At 43.8% G+C, this 19,256-nt stretch overlaps 1 protein-coding gene across 2 annotated transcripts in view; it reads right to left on the reverse strand.

The window, feature by feature from the left end:
* LOC139226452 (syntaxin-1A-like) overlaps window positions 1-19,256 on the reverse strand; it is a 227,531-nt gene that overhangs the window by 48,427 nt on the left and 159,848 nt on the right. For both annotated transcript variants that reach the window (XM_070857231.1, XM_070857230.1), the window contains exon 6: window positions 3,866-3,974. In XM_070857231.1, the coding sequence (XP_070713332.1) occupies window positions 3,866-3,974 (109 nt within the window). The remainder of the gene's footprint in view (window positions 1-3,865; window positions 3,975-19,256) is intronic.

Genomic DNA, 19,256 nt, shown 5'->3' on the forward strand with positions numbered 1-19,256 from the left:
AAGTGGTTAAGCTTGATTTGTAAATATGGCAAAATAAGTCCATATCTTTTGTTATGTATAATCATGCAAGTTGTGTATTATGATTATTTTGTTATAATTACTTCTTCATTAAGGAGGGAGAAGTGTAATATATATAGATCCACCTGTGGATTCCTGTGGCACTGCAGCCAGTGCTGTTTACAATAAAGGCGGCAACAGGTCACCTGACTGAGTTCTGGAGTGTTCTGTCATCTTAAGGCTGTGTGTGCGTTTGTGAGTTGCACTGAAGATATAACAGGACGGAGAGGAAGAGAGGAGGGGAAGGAGAGGTGGGGGGGGGGGGAGGAAAGGAAGGGGGGAGAGGAAAGGAAGGGGGGAGAGGAAAGGAAGGGGGAAGAGGAAAGGAAGGGGGGGGGGAGGGAGGAAAGGAAGGGGGGGAGGAAAGGAAGGGGAGAGTGAGTGAAAGAAATGGAGAGATGTGCAGACAGCATGATGTAAATAGAGAGTGAAAGAGAAAGCAAGAGGAAAGAAACAGGGGGAAGCGCAAGAGGTAACTTGCTCCCCATGTATGTCCTTCATCGCCATGTTAGGACAGAGTGATCATTACTAATTAAGAGACTATATATTCCACACAGTATCATCCAATTAGACTTAAAAGGTGATTCACAGAGGGCAAGTTCAAGTTGCTGATTTTGAAGTGTTGCATTAATTGTATATTTGTGGGGCTTTCCATTCAACCCTCCTTCTTTCAGCAGTATAGTTATATCTTGTAAGAGCTAACATGTACATCTGGAAATGTGCTTATATAGACAGTTACTTATGGTTTGATGTCAGACGTGTGCCCTATATTAAAATGTCTGGCTGCTGTTCATCAAAGCTCCCAGTGATGTACTCCGATTCCCAACAAAACATCCTTCCATGTATCATTGATAGGTAACATTATTATGTGATGTGGATACCCAGACATCCAATAATGCTTCTCTTTGTTTGTCGCAACCAAGAGTGTTAAACCCCAAGTTCTTTTTGCGCTTCCTTAGTTCTTACTGTGTTTCCGAAGTACAGGAAAGAAGTACAGTTTGAACGTTCAGCCTATATGTTTCACAGAGATGTACCAAGCTGAGGAATGGAGGGAGAAACTATTTTTATTTCAAGAGATTATGAAGTTCTGGCACAATTACAATTCGAGGGCACAAGAGCACCAGACATGCCAGAGACGGCCAGTGTTGATGAGCAGAGCAACAAAACAAATCCCAAGTGTAAAGGGGATGAGATATGAGGAAAGATTAGAGAAGCTCAAGCTCTGCAGCCTGTAAAGAAGGTCAGTTAAACTGGGACCTCGCCGAGGTGCATAAAATATTAATTGGTAGTGATAAAGTAAACCCAGAATATTACTTCAAATTAAGTCTGGGAAGTAGGATCAGAACACAGAAATTCAGAATTACTGAACAGATCTCAGAAAAAACTTTCTCTCCTGAAAGAATGAAAATAATCTGCTGGGCAAGGAAGTTGAGATAAAATATTTGGAACCTTCAAATTATATTTAGTGCCTCAATGAGATAAAGTTAGGGTACTGCAGCAACAGACTTCAATTCAATAGTTCAGGTACGAGAGTGATGGGTTCAATGGCAGACTTAGTATACTGGAGGAATGACTACTGATTGGATGTCATCCTTGCCTTCTCCTATGTTCTAATTCCCTTTAGATTCTACTACAAACCACAGTACACGTTTCATTTCTATTTTAAAAGCAGCATTATTTCTCTTCTTACTGCACAGGGCCTTAGTGAGGCCTCACCTGGAATATTGTGTTCAGTTTTGGTCTCCTAGTCTGAGGAAGGACATTCTTGCTATTGAGGGAGTGCAGCGAAGGTTCACCAGACTGATTCCAGGGATGGCTGGGCTGTCATATGAGGAGAGACTGGATCAACTGGGCCTTTATTCACTGGAGTTTAGAAGGATGAGAGGGGATCTCATAGAAACATATAAGATTCTGATGGGACTGGACAGGTTAGATGCGGGAAGAATGTTCCCGATGTTGGGGAAGTCCAGAACCAAGGGACATAGAGTTAGGATAAGGGGTAGGCCATTTAGGACTGAGATGAGGAGAAACTTCTTCACTCAGAGAGTTGTTAACCTGTGAAATTCCCTGCCGCAGAGAGTTGTTGATGCCAGTTCACTGGATATATTCAAGAGGGAGTTAGGTACGGCTCTTTCGTTGAAGGGGATCAAGGGGTCTGGAGAGAAAGCAGGAAAGGGGTACTGAAGGAATGATCAGCCATGATCTTATTGAATGGCGGTGCAGGCTCGAAGGGCCGAATTGCCTACTCCTGCACCTATTTTTCTATGTTTCTATGTTTCTATACTAGAAGTACATCTCGTTGTCAGTGATCCACATTGCAGTTTGATCACAAACTTTAGATATATATAAAACCTAGTGTTTCCTACTGAGCACGATTCAATGGTATTGATGATCAATGTCCAGGATCTAAGCACATAATCTAAGGTAACACTCCAGTGCAGCATTGAAGGAGTGCTGAATTGTTGGACGTACTGTCTTTCAGTTGCCACTAAACTGAGGACATGTCTGTTCATGTGGATTTAAAAAATACTATGGTAATATTCAGGGTAAAGCAGGGAGCGCCCCAGAGTCTTGGCCGATGTAACCCCCTCAATTAACACCACTAAAAAAAACCCAATTAATTAGACATTATCTGCTTTGCTGGTCGTGGGACCGTGTTGAGTGCAAAGTGGTTGCTGCATTTGCCTACATAATACCAGTGATTGCATCTGAGAGAAGTAATTATTTGTGAAGGCATTTGAAACATCCTGAGGACATGGAACATGCCATATAAATGCAAGCTTGTTCTTCCTTTCTATGTAGAATGATCTAATGCGCAACACCCAATGGCACTAAATGATATTCTACTTCATGAAGCCATTGTATGAAGATTAAAAATTATCTGCACATATTAATCATTGGCAGCCAAGCATGATACTGTGGCAATGGGACAATGGGACAATGTCCTTGAGTTTGCACCCATCCATTACACTGCTAACCACAGCTCCTTTATCCCAGGAGCAGTATCACAAACCCAGCTCATTCTGATTACATGACTGTGCATCAGTGTGTGTGTTCATCACAGCTGCACCATTTAGAGTCACATCCTCACCGTATAGCTCCCGTCAGTTACAGCCTGCCCCCGACCCATATATAGCCCCCCTCCCCACCCCCGTTTATAGCAGGCAAGTCACTGATGCTGACTTCATGATAACTCTTAGTCCCAGGTATGACTAGGATGTCAGATTGCTCACAACATCTGTGCTATTGTAAGTAGGATTACATAGGATATGCAGCACAGAAATAGGCCGTTGCTTATGCTCCACTTGAGCCTCCTCCCGTCTTTCCTCATAAAACCCCATCACCATAACCCTCTATTCCCACCTCACTCATATGCTTATCTAACCATCCCTTAACTGCATCCATACTATTTGCTTCAAACAATCCCTATGGTAGCGAGTTCCACATTCTCATCACTCTCCTGGGTATAGAAGTTTCTTCTGAATTCAGAGACCAAGCTACGACTATTACATTTTTCAGCAAAAATTTATTTGGATTTAGTATCACAGACCTCACATCCTGTGAACCAGAGTGTGTCTTTACCTGTCCAATATCTACATAAATGTAGTGGGACCCATGGGTTAGACAGAGAGCTTACAGCTCGGACTCTGGCCTCTTTTCTGTCAGAGGTTGATTTCAAAAACTCTGCTGGTTTCAGACCCACATCAGCAACAAGCTCAGGTTGTGTGCAGCTCATTTATTGAGTGTCATTATTTTACCGTGGTTCTCCATTTATGGCCTTTATTCCAAGAAAATTGCAGGCACTTACTGATTTCGAGTTGCCGTTGGATTCGTCCTTTGCAGCGCTCCCTGTAGTCAGTCTGTGTGCCATTGTACTCAGACATCACTTCCACAAATTTACGGGACAGTGTAGAATGCTGCAAGCAAAATAGAAACAGGGTTTGAATTGGAGTTTTGCAACAAAAGCATGGGCATGGCAGCCTGTTAACCGTACCATGAACTATGTACTGCTCCCCTGCTGAGAGAAAACCTGCACCCTGATTCTGCCCCTGATTATACCCCCCAGAAACCTTTTCTTTTTCCCACTTTATTTGTGCAGTTTCCAGCTTTGGAACCTCCAATTAGCATGGATATTGCATTTTCCATCTAAAAAGGAAGGAGCTGTTGCTCATTTTTATTTAAAACTATTTTCTATTTGCAAATTAGGAATACATTCTTTTTCTTCTCACTTCACATTTTCTCGGTAGTGACAGTTAATCTATTACAGGGAGATTTTTATTTTAAAAATTGCTCCACAGCAAACAAGAGATTCAAACCTGGTTTCATTCACCATGGATTATTTCAATCATAATTGTAGGCAGTAAACTTAGAATTAGAACAATCTTTTCCGATCCTGCCTCCAGAGTGGCCCAGGGGATCTCTTGGAATATGTAGACTTTTTTTGAAACACCTACTTCTGCAGTTGCCACTGTAGCCCATCCAGTAAATGATGAATATTCATCATATTCCTGACTTGAGCCTTGTAGATGGTGGATAGACTTTGAGGGGTCATGCGGTGAGCCACTGGTCTCAGAGTACCCAGCCTCTGCCCTGCTATTGTAGCTCTGATGTTGATATGCCTGATCTAGTTAAGCTTCTGGTCAATGGGTACAGTAGCATCGTGGTTATGTTACTTGACTAGTAATCCAGAGAACCTGGACTAATGCTCCGGAGACACGAGTTCAAATCCCTCCCACCATTGGGGAATTTAAATGTACTTAAATAAATCTGGAATAAAAAGTTAGTATCAGTAATGGTGACCATGAAACTACCGGATTGCTGTAAAAATCCATCTGCTTCACTAAAGTCCTTTAAGGAAGGAAATCTGCTGTCCTTACCTAGCCTGGCCGATATGTGACTCCAGACCCATAGCAATGTGGTTGAATCTTAACGGCCCTCTGCCACTCAGTTGTATTTAACTTCTCAAGGGCAATTACGGATTGGCAATAAGTGCTGGCCCTGCCAGCAATGCCCACATCCTGTGAATGAATTTTAAAAATGCTGACCTTAAGATCTTGATGGTGTGGCACTTTGCGATGGTCGTGCTGTTGAAGGTCAGAGAGAGATGGTTGGGTTTTCTTTTGTGCAAAATGGTCATTACATAATGTTACCCACCACTTGTCGACCCAAGCCTGGATGTTGCCCAAGTCTTTCTGTTGGCTGGCATGGGTTGCTTCATTATTGGAGGTTTTGTGAATGGAGCAGAGCACTGGAATAGTCAGTGAACAGCTCCACTCTTGAACTTATGATGGAGCGAAGGAGCTGAAGATGGTTGGTCTAAAGACATTTTAGTACTATTTCCTCTCATGAATACTTAGAAATAAGGAATCATTGTGTATATTCATTATTTTATATTCCTCCTAAACTTGGGCATCTGTTAATATTCTCACCTCTTCTCTCTTGCCTCTTATTATTAGAGGATAATAATATTAATTCCGATAAATTCAGTAATTTGTAACATATGACATCGCTGAACATTCAGGAGCACAACACTGAGGTGCTAACTGAAAGGTACCCAGCAAATTTATTTACCAACAGATTAAAGTTGCAAATTATGGGGAGTGTTCCCATGGTCATGAGAAACCAAACTTAAAAAAAAACTATTATTTGGAAATTTTCAAGGGTATAGAATATAACCACTGAACAAAGGACAATGAAACCATGGAGAAGGGACAATAGTATTGAACACCACAAACAAACAACAAACCATGGGAAGGAATCCATTGTATTGGAGGCTGCCAAAAGAACAATGAAATTGCAAAATAGGATCAAAAGTACGAGAAGCCAAATGTTAATAAACCACCAGTAAACACAGCAAGAGTAACGGAACTACTTCTAGCTGAGCATGGAACAGAGAATAAACCTTCCCCTGATCAGAGGTAAGAGTAAAGGCCCAAAAGGAGGCATCAAGAGGGGGCAGCCAGAGAGAGCAGTAAGAGAGGGGTTGAGGCCAAGAGGCACCAAAGATGACAGCAGAACAATGGAAACTAGATCTTGAAGGAAAAAGAAAGAGGTTTGTTTCTCTCAAGGGAGGAAAATGTATTACAAGCAAGAAGTAAAATGCTGTACAAATAACCTCACCGAAAGAAGGGAAGAAAACAGGAACAGAGAAAGAAATACATTGCCATCCAGATGCACCCCAGTATATCATTTACATACTAATCACGGTTTCACACTGACCAGTTTGATTAATGAACGTTCCCAAATCTGTTTCCTTTCCAGCATCTGTTAGTAAGGACCCTTTCATGTTACCTGACTTCATTCACATTTATACCAGCCTATGCAAAATAGGACGCCTTCATTTCATTTAAGGGAAGACACTTGGATGAGTATGAGTGGAGCGAGACTGGGCTGGTCCCACAATTAAATTGGCTGACTTAACATAGGGTCCTTCCATGTTACTTGGATACGCCAACTCCACCCTGAAAATGTTAGTGGGCTCACCTCTGTAAACTGGAGGCATTGGTTCAATCCCAGTGGGGCTAGTCAAGCTCAATTTCACAATTACTACCAATCTACTTAAAATAGGACCCTTTCGTACTACTTATGTGGTTCAAGCACATTCTTGCAAATTTAGTGGTGTTGCCTATAAGAGATAGTTGATTGTTTCTCTATAAGGCTGGGCTTAGCTGACCCACATCTCAATTGGCCTAATTCAAAATAGAAGCCACGAGGGACCGCCAGTGAATTTATTTGTATTCTGCCCCACCCCACAGGTTGTCTCACATCTATCCACTTAATCAGCGGAATGTTGAAATCCTTCGTTATTAGTATATTTCAATATTCTACGACACTCCTTATCTGCCCAAATTGTCCCTCACTCACCTTTTCACCTTGTGCTCAGCAGTTACCAATTCATAATTTGGCCCCTTATTATTACTCCGTTCTATCAATATTATTTCAGCCTTATCCCCATCTGCTGCTATACCTACCCTTTCCATAGCGGCTATGTCTTTCCTTATTAATAAAATGCTACCCATCTCTTTCTATAGCTTTCTCTATGAAACATTTACACCCTCTGAGTCTCACTCTCGCTGTCAGCCATGCATCCGAGGTGTCAATATTAATATTCCCTCGAATTGTAGATCCCGCTAACCCCAGTACAGTTTCTTCACATTCCTTGTGTTTTTATAAAATATTGCAGACTTTCTCTGCAACATTTCTCTCCTCGTTGATCTTTCTGCTATAATTGTCACTAATTTTGTTTATTTCTAGTCTGTTTTGTTTACCCTCTCCTATCCTACTGTTTGAAATCCTGCTCCAATACCCTTAGTCTCTCTCTGGACAATAGTACCAGTCTGGGTGAGGCAAGGACAACACCAGCTGTAGAACTTCTCCCTGCACAAGAACTTGTCCCAATATTCTAGGAAGCAGAAATCTTCCTTCTCATCTTTTTAACCACAAGTCTGATCAGTTCCTCCCAAATGGTCCAGTGCACGGCATCTGAAGTAATTCTCGAGGTCCTTGCATTTTAATGGGGAACCTCATTCCTTAGAGTCCCTGTGAAAGACCTCTATCCAAATGTTCGTGTGTCATTGGTTCCTACATGACAGGTACATGGGCAGGTTGGCCTCCAGCACTGACCAACGTAGATTTGTTATGGTGACACAGGCCTTTTTTCCCCATTGTTCCTTCCCCACCCCCCCAACTGAACATGATTTCATCAAATGAGGTCAAATGTGGAACTGAAAATAACTTGAGCTTTCACACTCAAGTGCTAAATTACACCCATCCTGAAAATTAGTGTTTGGAAGTGAACACAGCAGAGGTTTTAATTGCTCTAATTGTTCTTTAATAACCTTGTGTTTGAAGAGTTGCAGAGGCTCTCCCTTGGGTATTTCTCATTGAAGAGACAGTGTAGCGTGGAACAGATTATTAACAGACATTACCTGTGCTTTCGGCTCACACCATTTATTGATGATTGATGTGTGATACATGACAGTGCTTCAATGGCGTGTTCATTCCAATATCTCTGACATTTCAACCTAAAACCGGAGAGTGAAGTGGTTAACATGGAATCTCGGAGTGTGTAAACCAGTGCATCTGGCAAAGTGGAGAGAGGCGGGCAGTGTCAGTGATCATTCCCTCATCCACAGGGCAGACAGCTTACTGAAGGAATCAAGATACCCCCATAAAATGAGTCAAGGACTCAGTGAGTTACAGCGCATAGGACTCCGGGGTGGAGCTAGTGCAGTGCCAGCCCAATGAAGCATCGTGAGGGCATTCAGGATGCAGCTGAAACAGTACCAGCCCATTGGAGCAGTGGGAGGGCAGCTGGAGCATTACCAGCCGCACGCAGTGCTAGACGAATGCAGAAGCAGGTTGGACCTTAGGACGAAGTTACAGAAGAGGTTCGCTAAATAAGGAGAATGTGTAGTTCTGCATATGACTGAGGGAGACCTGGAAGGCTGATAGGCAAGAGGCTTGCAACAGCCCTGCAAAGTTCAGGGTGTCCAACAGCAACTCTCAGAGGACAGAGACGTGTGGTCCAAAACCAGCGAATGGGGCACTGAGTATTGCTCAAGAGAGCCGAGGAAGGAGAGTAAAGCACCAGAGAGTCAGAGAGAATGATTTGAACCAGGAGAGGTGTGAGAGAGGGACTGAAACCAAAAGCAGAACCGCAAGAGGTTAGTGCAGGAGTTGAGGAGAAGCTGAAACAAGGGAAGCTGTAAGAACTGAACCAAACTAAAACTGTGGAAAGAGTTCTCCACAAAAGCTTTCCTGCCCACAGAAAAGGAACAGCCCATGTGGATGTAACAAAGAGAGCTATTTAGTCTGAGCAGATCCCTTTGGCAGCTGATGCAGCTAATAATTGTGAGGCGATTTATCTCCATTTGTCCATATTTACAGGATCATCAATGATCACAATGGATACTGCCTCAGTAAAATTAAAAACATGAGTCATTCAGTAAATGGCAGAGCTGGAATACTGCACAATTCAGAACTTTAATGAAAAAATCTTATTATAATATGAATTCATAAGTGGGCCCTGCTTACGAAAAACTCCAACTGCTCGCTGAGAATTAATTTGTGTCAGATATATCAGTGTCATGGGGCAACCATTTCATCAGATATTGTTCCATCATACTGGCTCTTGGTTTAGGAACACAGATCACAGGAGACTGAAAACTTGCCCTAATATTCAGAATAAAATACCACCAGTCCCCATGCTTGAAGAATGGAAAATAAAGGCAGCAGCTTCCTTTGCTGCTGTGAGAGGTCTATCTTTAGCTTCACATTTGCATGTTTGAGCTTCTATTTCCCTGACCTGAAAATGAGCCTTGAAATATAACTGCGGCGGGCATGAAAAATCAAGTTATACAAGTCATACTGCATTGCTAACAGTGGCATGGTTTGATGGGAGCAGGGGACGGTTATTCATCTGGTTTTGTAGTCTCCAGTGCTTTTATCAGGTTTACAACCACAACCACTCTGAGATCATGTAGTCGGCTCTTGGCAGAAACAGACCAGTAGCAGTTTGGAGCATCGATGGGTTAACAGTTTCCATGAAATAGAACATTACTACCTGGCATCGGCTCTTGCTCTTCTGCTCCCTTCAAGGTGATGATACCACAGAGGAAAGTAATATCCTATTATAATGGATTCCTCAGGGAGGCAAAAATCTTGCAGCTTTATTTTAGCTTGCTTATAAATTTGTTTTTCCCAATTACATTGTGTAATGTTGAAATAAATTCAACAGGCTCACTCAATTCATTCAGTACAACTTGTATTTGCATAATAATGCAAGATAATGACCATGTTACACTTCACTTCTTGCTTGATTTAAACAAAGTAACTTCTAAACTACCCTCCTGAATTTTAGCCTTCTGAGTCTGGGGAAATCTTGCTCTGGCAGTTTTTTGTTTAAAAAGCTGACCGAGTCGGTGTTTCTGTCTGATTGTATCTCACTGTTCACTGCCCCAGCATATATACCATAGAGCTCCTGACAAGTGCACAGGACCCAGACCCCTCAACACAGCGGGTGAGAGATGTTTATCAACAGCCAAGACAGACTAACAAATTGCATATTGTAACCCCTTTCCAAATCCTTTCTGTGGAAAAATGGTCAAAGATCCCAAAACATGAGCTTTCCGCTCACTCGTGATACAATCAAGCAGTCATTTTGTGAATCTTGATGGTACAAGGGGCTACAAACTCCACTGCTATCCCGCTCAGGTGGAATAGCAGGAAAATGTTCCACCGCCGCCTCCCCTCTCCGATCTAGATTCCCTTCCACCCCTCCGGAAACTTGCAGTATAGACGGAAAATCCAGTTCCAGGTCTATGGGCTCAATTTTCCCCAGTGATTTGTGCTGTTTTTTTTGGCGCGGGACGCTAAATTTAAAAATCCAAGTTTCCCCAATCTTTGTGCGCCAGCGTAACTCAGTTAGTTACGATTTTTTTTAGGTTTGGTTTTATTTGTACAACCTGATGTTTGTGCCAGTTTTTCACAATTATGCAAGTTTGGCCAATCTAAATTTCTCCGAGGACGGTGTATGTGGCCACCCGAAAAACTTTCTGGGCACTTAAGGAAAATCAGCGCACATTAAAAATAATCGGCGCAGAAAGACGCCATTGTTTTTATGTGAAGTTTTGGAGAGTCAAGAACACACAAAAAAATGCATAATCCAGCTAAATTTTTAAAACTTAAAATGCTGGAAATGGAAGTTTAATGGAATTCTTTAAGTTTTGATTTTTTTAAAAAACTGACACATCTCCAAACTGTGCTCGAGGGTCGGTGCGTCGGCTGGCACAGGGGCTCAGGGCTCGGCTTGAAAAGAAGCCTGGGATTGGGGAGGTCAGCTGTGGAAGGCAAATGGAAGATATGAGAAGCCTTACACTATGCATCAAATGAAGCCCGGGGGGGTGGTTCCCAATCATTGCAGCTGCTCAGGCCTGGGGGAGAGAGAGAGAACAAGGAACCTTGTCTTGCGCTTCTTGCAAAAGTACAATTTAATCATGGGGGCAACACTGACAATGCCATACATTGTTCAAGCCTTCTGCATGATGGTGCTGCGGAGGAGACAATTGATTTGACGTCATCGCATGAGGAACCTCAGAGCATATAGGGTGATAGGCAGGAGGCCTTACCCACGTCGGGTATATCGAGACAGGTGTTCGTACCTGCACCTGAGTGATGCAGACTGTGTCAGAAGGCTGCGTTTCCGCAAAGAAGTTGCAACTGAGATCTGAGATTTAGTAAAAGCAGGCCTACAACCTAGAAGCATCAGGAGGACTGCTTTGTCAGTTGAAGTGAAGGTTACAGCTGTACTTTCATTCTATGCATCCGGATCATCCCAGGCCACAACTGGGGATGTGTGCACCATTTCTCAACATGCAACACATATCTGCATTCAGCAGGTGATTGTTGCACTATATGCCCGGAGGAATGACTACATAAAGTTGCTCATGACCGCCCAGGCAATGCGTGAAAGGGCTTTAGGCTTCTTCAGGATTGCTGGCTTCCTAAAGGTACAGGGCTGCATTGATTGTACCCACATTGCCTTGCGAGCACCTTTGGAGGATTCCGAGATATACAGGAACAGAAAAAAGGCTTCCACTCCATCAATGTGCAGCTCGTGTGTGATGACATGCATTGCATCATGTCAGTTGATGCAAGGTACCCTGGGAGCACCCATGATGCATTCATCCTATGCGAGAGCGTTATATCTGCCATGTTTCAACAGCAGCCAGAAGGGCAGGGCTGGCTACTGGGAGACAAAGGGTATGGCCTCGCCACCTGGCTCATGATGCCCCTACACGTAACCCGGATGGAAGCGGACTGGGAATAAAACATGTTGCACATTGCGACGCGCAGCATAAGAGAGAGGATCATTGGCATCTTGAAACAGCGTTTCCGATGCCTGGACCATTTCGGAGGCTACTTGCAATACTCCCCTGAAATGGTTGATCAGTTCACTGTTGTGTGCTGCATGCTGCATAACTTAGCCATCATGCGGCAGCAGCAGCTGGTAGAAGACTCACCTGAGCTGAGAGTGGCTGATGATGAGGAAAATGCAGATGAGGAGGAGGAGGACAGGGACAAGGAAGCCATGCAACTACCTGAACCCAGAGCATGACGGCGGAGGAGAGCGGGCCGTCGTGCCCCTTTAACGATTGCTCGAGCCTTGCGCCACCAGCTCATCTGTGAACACTTTGCTGCCTGAAGGCTCAGCGGCAATTGTTTGGACCTGTTCCATAATGTTGTGTTGTGTTAATGGAACAAATGATGGAAATGATTCAGTTATAATGTAACATTTATTTTATTCAAAAGTTTAACAAACATTTGTTTGTATTTAAATAAAAGTATTTTTGTATCAAACTTTAAAGTTTTCAGTTAAGATCACTTAAAAACTCTAAGATCACGTAAAAACTTTTAAATTTGTAAATTTACATAACTTACAAAGAACTTTTAATTTAAGAACAGTTACAAAAGTAACAATAATAACAGCAGCAGCAAAGAAAGGCTGCACCCATCTCTCCTCCACCTTATTCTAAGGCCCGCCCGCTACGCTTGGTCTTGTTGACTCCACCCCTGCCTGCAGGCGCTGGTGCAGCGTTTCTCAGGTTGGTACCAAGCTTATTCTTTCGAGCATCTCGGGTAATGCACACTTCTTGATGGGGGGGCAGCCGGTAATGTGGAAGGCCCGACTTGGGCCTCTTCAGAGACTGGTCTGGGGATTGGAGTGGGAGTAGCAGTTGATTCCGTCAATGGGCACGGGGTCTGGGTGTGTTCCCTTATTGCAGCAGCTAACTCCAACATTCCCTCCCTCATGTGCCCTGACAGTGTATCAGCTAACTGCGACATTCCCTCCCTCATGTTCACCGACTATGTTTCTGCTGCCTGAGACATTCCCTCCCTCATGTTCCCGGACAGTGTTCCCATTTCTCGTGAGAGTGTCGTTACTTCTCCTGATCGTCCCGATACCTCATCACCCACCCCACTGATGGAGTCCAGGAGTGATTGTGTAAGGTTAGTGCTCTCTGCACTCATTGCCATCATCTGAACCACACCTGTCAGATCCTGCACCTCAGGAGTGCGCTGTCACGCTCTCCTTCTCCTCCTCACCCTGGGTGTGGCTCGCTGCATCCCACTGGGACCTGCAGCCTCGGACTGTGGGAAACCATGGAAAGTCTCAGCAACACTCGTACCACTCAGGAAAGGGGCTGGCAGCTCAATGGGCAGCAACTGCAACTCCTCCAAAGTAAGCACAACAGAGGGGGCTTCATTCATCACCTCACCCTCCCCCTCACCCCCATGCCCTTGGTCTGGAAGATGGGATTGGAAGATGTTCTCTTCAGGCTCGTCCTCGTCTGAATCATCTTCTGCATAATCAGGGTTGGCCTCAAGTTCTGCAAAATATAATAGAATAGATAAATGGTTAGCAACAGAGGAGGGAGCAGAATGGGTGGCATGAGTAGGCTTACACAGTGCAGGCAGCAGGCTGATTTGAAGGACCATGATGAATGATAGCACATTGCATCAACCAAAGCATAGCTGACGGCGACATCCCCAGGAACCGATGCACAGCTAGCCCACGCAGTAATTAACATTTAGCAAAGCCAGACTGTGGAATTTGCAGAACTTACCCTCTCCCTCAAGTGTGGGCCCAGCTTGTGCAGTGGTGGTTGCTTTTCTCCAGGCAGGACCCATCAAAGCAGCGACCCTCTCTTCCAAGGGTGTCAGTGGGTGCAGATTTGCCAGGCCTCCTCCTGTTTGGGTTCTTTCTTGTTTGTTGTGTGCAATTTTCCGCTGCAAAGGTGAAAACATAACCTTTTAGCGAAGGTGTCTTTCTGCTGGGTGAGACATATACAGCTGGTCACATTTACAATTGCAATTCCATTGAATAAATGAAACTATTACTTACACTAACTACTTGACCAAGGTCCTGCCACTTCTTTTTGCACTGGCCTCCAGACCTCGGGGTGGTCAGCATTGCACAGTAATCTTCTGCAAGTTGGTTTCAGCGTTTCTTCATTTCTTTTGGTGAAACTTTTGTGTGACCTCTGCTGGTGTCCAGCTCGTGCCATCTGGCCTCAATTACAGTAACTAGTGCCTTCACTTCAACCTATAAGAAATTCTTGGTCCTTGAGCCACGTTGCATCTTGTATTGCAGCTCTGATTTTTTCCAATGAGAATTAAAGTTCTCACACACAACTGGCTCTTTAAAAATGGCCAAGTATAGATGGGGAGCTGCACTGGGCATGCACGCTCATAGCAATCACGTCAAAAATGTCCTTTTTTTCTTGCGCATTTGCAGAAGGGGGGGGGGGGGGGAGTATCATTTTTTTTGTGCAAACATTAGGCTCCACCCCTTGAAGCTGAAGGACAGGATGTGTGGCGCCAATTTAAAAAATAGAAACTTGCTACTTTTTTTTTTGGAGTAGTTGGGGCCAAGAAAAATGGGCGGAACTCTGGCAATACGCCAAAAAACGGCATTGGGGAAAATTGAGCCCTATGTCTCCATGCAGCTCTAAAAAGCTGCTGAGCCATGCTGAAATTTATTGTTCCATGAATTTAATGATTTTAAAAGTTTATCTGGATTTTTTACAGCGAAGGTGAGAGAGCTTCATCCCGATCTGGTGTGGAGTCTCTCGACTGTCAGCCAGTCCGGCTGCTGCAATATTACTCAGTCACTGCACAGATCTGCATTGTGTATGTTGCAACCTGCAGCTTTGACGTCTGCTATGACTGTGCGCAGCACTGAAGACCCAATGCACTGAAATAAGACCATCTGTTATTGAAGGACAGTGCAGCCATGGAATGACAAAATAATTACCAGGAAAATACTGATTTATGTAGGACAACTGCACTCTGATTTTATCACCAATTGTTGCAACATAATAACCAGGTCTAGCAGCATAAACCTCTTGCATCAGTCTGCAACCCAACACAAAATGTGTCGATGTTTTCTTGAATGCGACAGAATTGTAGCAGTGCCAGCCATTGACCTTTCACTTCCCCAAGAGAGTCATACACCAGCATTTCAACTCCAGCAAGGGTCAGGCACTGACCTTTCACCTCTGGTGTCTGGGATTGAAACCAGCACAGCTCCCTCTCCCTCTCCTGGGTATAGATGGGGCAGTTTAAACCCAGTTCCGAGTGTGGGCGAGTCTATAGCAGACAATTGCCCCAAAATTGATCAAAAAGCAAAACACTGCACGTGCTAACAATCTGAAGCAAAAACAGCAACCATTATAAATATTCAGCAGGTCTAGCAGCATCTGTCGAGAGCACAAGTCAATGTTTCAGGTTTGGGATCCTTCCCAACAACAGAAGGAGCTCCAGACATAAAATGTTGACTTGTGTTCTTTACAGATGCTGCCTGACCTGCTGAATGTTTCCAGTATTTTTATTATTTAAAAAAAAACACAAATTGGTGCTAGTTTGGGAGTTGCACTCAGACAGAGCACGTGGATAACTGATGCAGAGCAAAATGCTTTCCATCTGTACAGGGACATTTATTCTGTAACTAATCTTTACTGTATGTGAACTGGGAATATTTGATGACACAGTGTAGACACAGCTTTGCTCTGTATCCAACACGTGCTGCCTCTGTTGTAGGAGTGTTTGATGGGACAGTGTAGAGTGAACTTTAATCTGTATCTAACCCATGCTGTACCTGAGCTGGGAGTGTATGGATAAATCATACCCACACCCCAATTTAACCCTTTCAGTGCCCCCTTTCTACTTAGCTAAATTCTTCATTATCCAAAATAGGTGTCTGAGAATATTTGGAAAATGTTCTGGTATCACTACTTTTAGGCAAACCATACTGAATTTACTGTTCTAATTGTAGTTATTCAATCTTTCCAGATATTACAATTTATCACAATTCTTTGTTTTTTTTGTGTAAATTAGACAGAGCGTGATGCAGCTATAAGGATATTATACGCCCAAGTATCCATCCACTATTCAATTCTCTATGTCAACCTCAGCTGATTTATTCACCATTGGCCCTTTCAATGATAAGTTAGCACCTCTGCAGAAGTCATAATAATTATGCAAGAGTGAGAAATGGACTACCGATCAGGATTACAACATGTCATCACTAGGCAGTCACAGGCTATGTACACAGGGACAAAGCTAAGATCAACTAGGACTTAATTCTTTTGAAGATTTCCAGCATTCGACCAGTTTTTCGAATCAGATTGGCCACTTGTTTCACAGCAGATGCAATGGTACAATTTTAACAGGGGCGCAGGAACAGACACAAATCTTTGAAGGTGGCAGGACAAGTTGAGACAGCTGTTTAAAAAAAAGCATATGGGATTCTTGTCTTTATTAACAGAGGCATAGAGCACAAAAGCAAGGAGGTTATACTAAACTTTATAAAACACTGGATAGGCCTCGGCTGGAGTATTTCGTTCAATCCTGGGCACCACATTTTAGGAAGGATGTCAAGGTCGTAAGAGAGGGTACAGAAGAAAGTTACTAAAATGGTAACAGGGATGAGGGACTTCAGTTATGTGTTGAGACTGGAGAAGCTGGGGTTGTTCTCCTTATAGCAGAGAAGATTAAGAGATTTATAGAATAAATAAAGATAAACTGTTTGAAGGGGAAAATGTACAGGGTTCTGGGGAAAGAGTAGGGGACTAATTGGATATCTCTACCAAAGAACCAGCCAGAAACGATAGCCTCCTTCTGTGGTGTATCATTCTATAATTCTGTGTGTTATTAGGCAAGATGATGAATTTTTGCAACTAGAGAGAGTTTGTGGCTCTTACTGAGTACAGATGGGCAGGCATCATCGTTATCAATCCTTCTCCACAGTTACTGACTTGATCTTATCTACCTGCTGTCCATTTCTCCCAACAGTGATTTGGGACAGAATTTTAACACCCAAAAACAGTTGGAGTCGAATCAAATGTTAAAATTTAAAAACTCTCAAGCCCCACACCTACCCACCTCCAGCCCACCCACTTCCAGGTTTAATGGAGGCAGGACAAGGGTGGGCAGCCAAACCCCTCCCAGAAGGCGGGTTGGCAATTTAAATATTTTAGTGAGGCTGGCAACATCCAATTTAACCTGTTTTACAGGTTTAACTGAGGCCTGCCGAGTTTCCCGAGGCCTGGGAAACCCGACAGCTGAAGAGAGGCGCAAACAGGTTTGGGGAGAAGGGAAGTGCTTTTACAGCAGTATTTGTGAGCAGGAATGCTTCACACCCTCTTCTTTCCCCCCCCCCCCCCCCCCCCCCCAGGGTTGGAGATTGGACCTCTTCCTCCCCCCCCCCCGGGTTGAGTATCAGACAGCTCCCCCAGGATCGGGGTTTGGACCCCTGTGTGATCGAACACCCCCACTCCCCGGGGTTGGAACCCCCCTCTTGGAGTTGTGGATTGGACCTACCTGGTCCTGCGACCTGCTCTGGAGTCCTCCCTGCTCGACTGGAAGCCAAGTCCGTCAATCAGGCTGACTTCATAGAATCATAGAAATTTACAGCACGGAAGGAGGCCATCGTGTCCCTGCCGGCCGACAAAGAGCTATCCAGCCTAATCCCTTCCGGGCTGAGAACCTGTCGACAACAAAAGATGCACGCTGTGGAGCATGCTGGGAAACCCGGAATCTGTGATTCCCGTCCGAAACTCTGCCCGCCCCACCCGCACTACATAACCCGCCCTGGTGCCTGCAGATGGTGTTGTCATGAGCAAATGTCGCCATGCCATCTTAATGGTTGCTGTAGTAATTAAGTGGAGGAAAGCATGGGTCCCTGGAGAGATCCCTGTGTAGCTGCTGTCAATAGATGACAGATGACTGTCTACTTATCAGCATTCACTGCTTCTGCTGAATCTGCCCTATGGCTTCTAACCTCTTTGTCAGTCGGTAATATGAAACCATCCTCCTTATCCAGCACTGCATAATTTATGTAATCATGTGATTGTGTTAAGAATATCAATATAATGGTCACTTGGCCACTGTAATGAAAAGCATCCACTACACACGACCAAACATCTGCCTAAAGCAGGTCTCCATGTCTACAGCTGGTGAACATTGCATAACCTATCCCTTTCACCTGTGCAGCACTGCATATTATATAGAATCTACAGCACAGAAATGGGCCATTCAGCCCAACTGATCGAGACCGGTGCTTATACTTCACACACGACTCATTCCACTCTAATGACCTCTTCCCACCTTGCCTTTATATCCCTCTATTCCCTTCTCCCTCATGTATATATCAAGCCTCCCCTTAAATGCATCTACCCTATCTGCTTCAATCACTCCATGTGGCAGGGAGTTTCACAATCCCACCATTCTCTGTGCAAAGAAATCCCTCTTAAATTCTTGATTTGATCTGTTGGTGGCCATCATATATTTCTGCCCCCTTGATTTGGACTCACCCACAAGTGGAAGCAGTTCTTCCACATCCACCCTGATGAACCTTTTAACAATTTTAAAGACCTCTATCAGATCTCCTCTCATTATTCTCTTTTCCAGAGGAAAGTGTCCCAGCCTGCTCAATCTTTCCCAAGAGCTGCGTCCTCTCAATTCTGGTTAACAGCCTTGTAAATCTTTTCTACACTTTGTCCACTATTTCAATATTATTTTTGTAGTATGGAGACCAGAACTACACAAAGCATTCCAAATTTGGTCTAACCAAGGTTTTATATAAATTTATTACCTCCTTGCTTCAGTATTCGACTTGTCTAGAAATGAACCCCAGTAATTTATTTACACTATTTATGGCCTTATCCACTTGCCTTGATACTTTTAGTGAATTATGTATCTCTATTACCAGATGTCTTTGCTCCCCTCTCAAATTTAGTTTCTTACCTTCCAAGGAATAAGTGGCCTCCTTATTCCTCCTATCAAAATGAACTATCTCACACTTTGCTATATTGAATTACTTTTGTTATTTATCCACCCACTCTGCAAATCGGTTTGTCTTCCTGTACTTTGGTGCATTCTTCCACATTATTAGCTTGGCCCCCAATGTGATATCACCTGCACATATTGACACCATACCTCCAATTCCAGAGATTGCGATCTGTGTATCTGCAAGCATGGGCACCGATGGTGAGACAAATGGAGGTGGAATGTGTAAACAATCAGAGGAACAGTGTTTGGGGGGTGGGTTGTAGCACTGAAGGATGTTACAGCAATGGAGAAGGGCAATAAAACACAAGCATAATAACTTTAAATTTGAGGAGTTAGGGAACCAG

This window comes from Pristiophorus japonicus, chromosome 16 (assembly GCF_044704955.1).
Source record: "Pristiophorus japonicus isolate sPriJap1 chromosome 16, sPriJap1.hap1, whole genome shotgun sequence".
NCBI classification, from domain to species: domain Eukaryota; kingdom Metazoa; phylum Chordata; class Chondrichthyes; family Pristiophoridae; genus Pristiophorus; species Pristiophorus japonicus.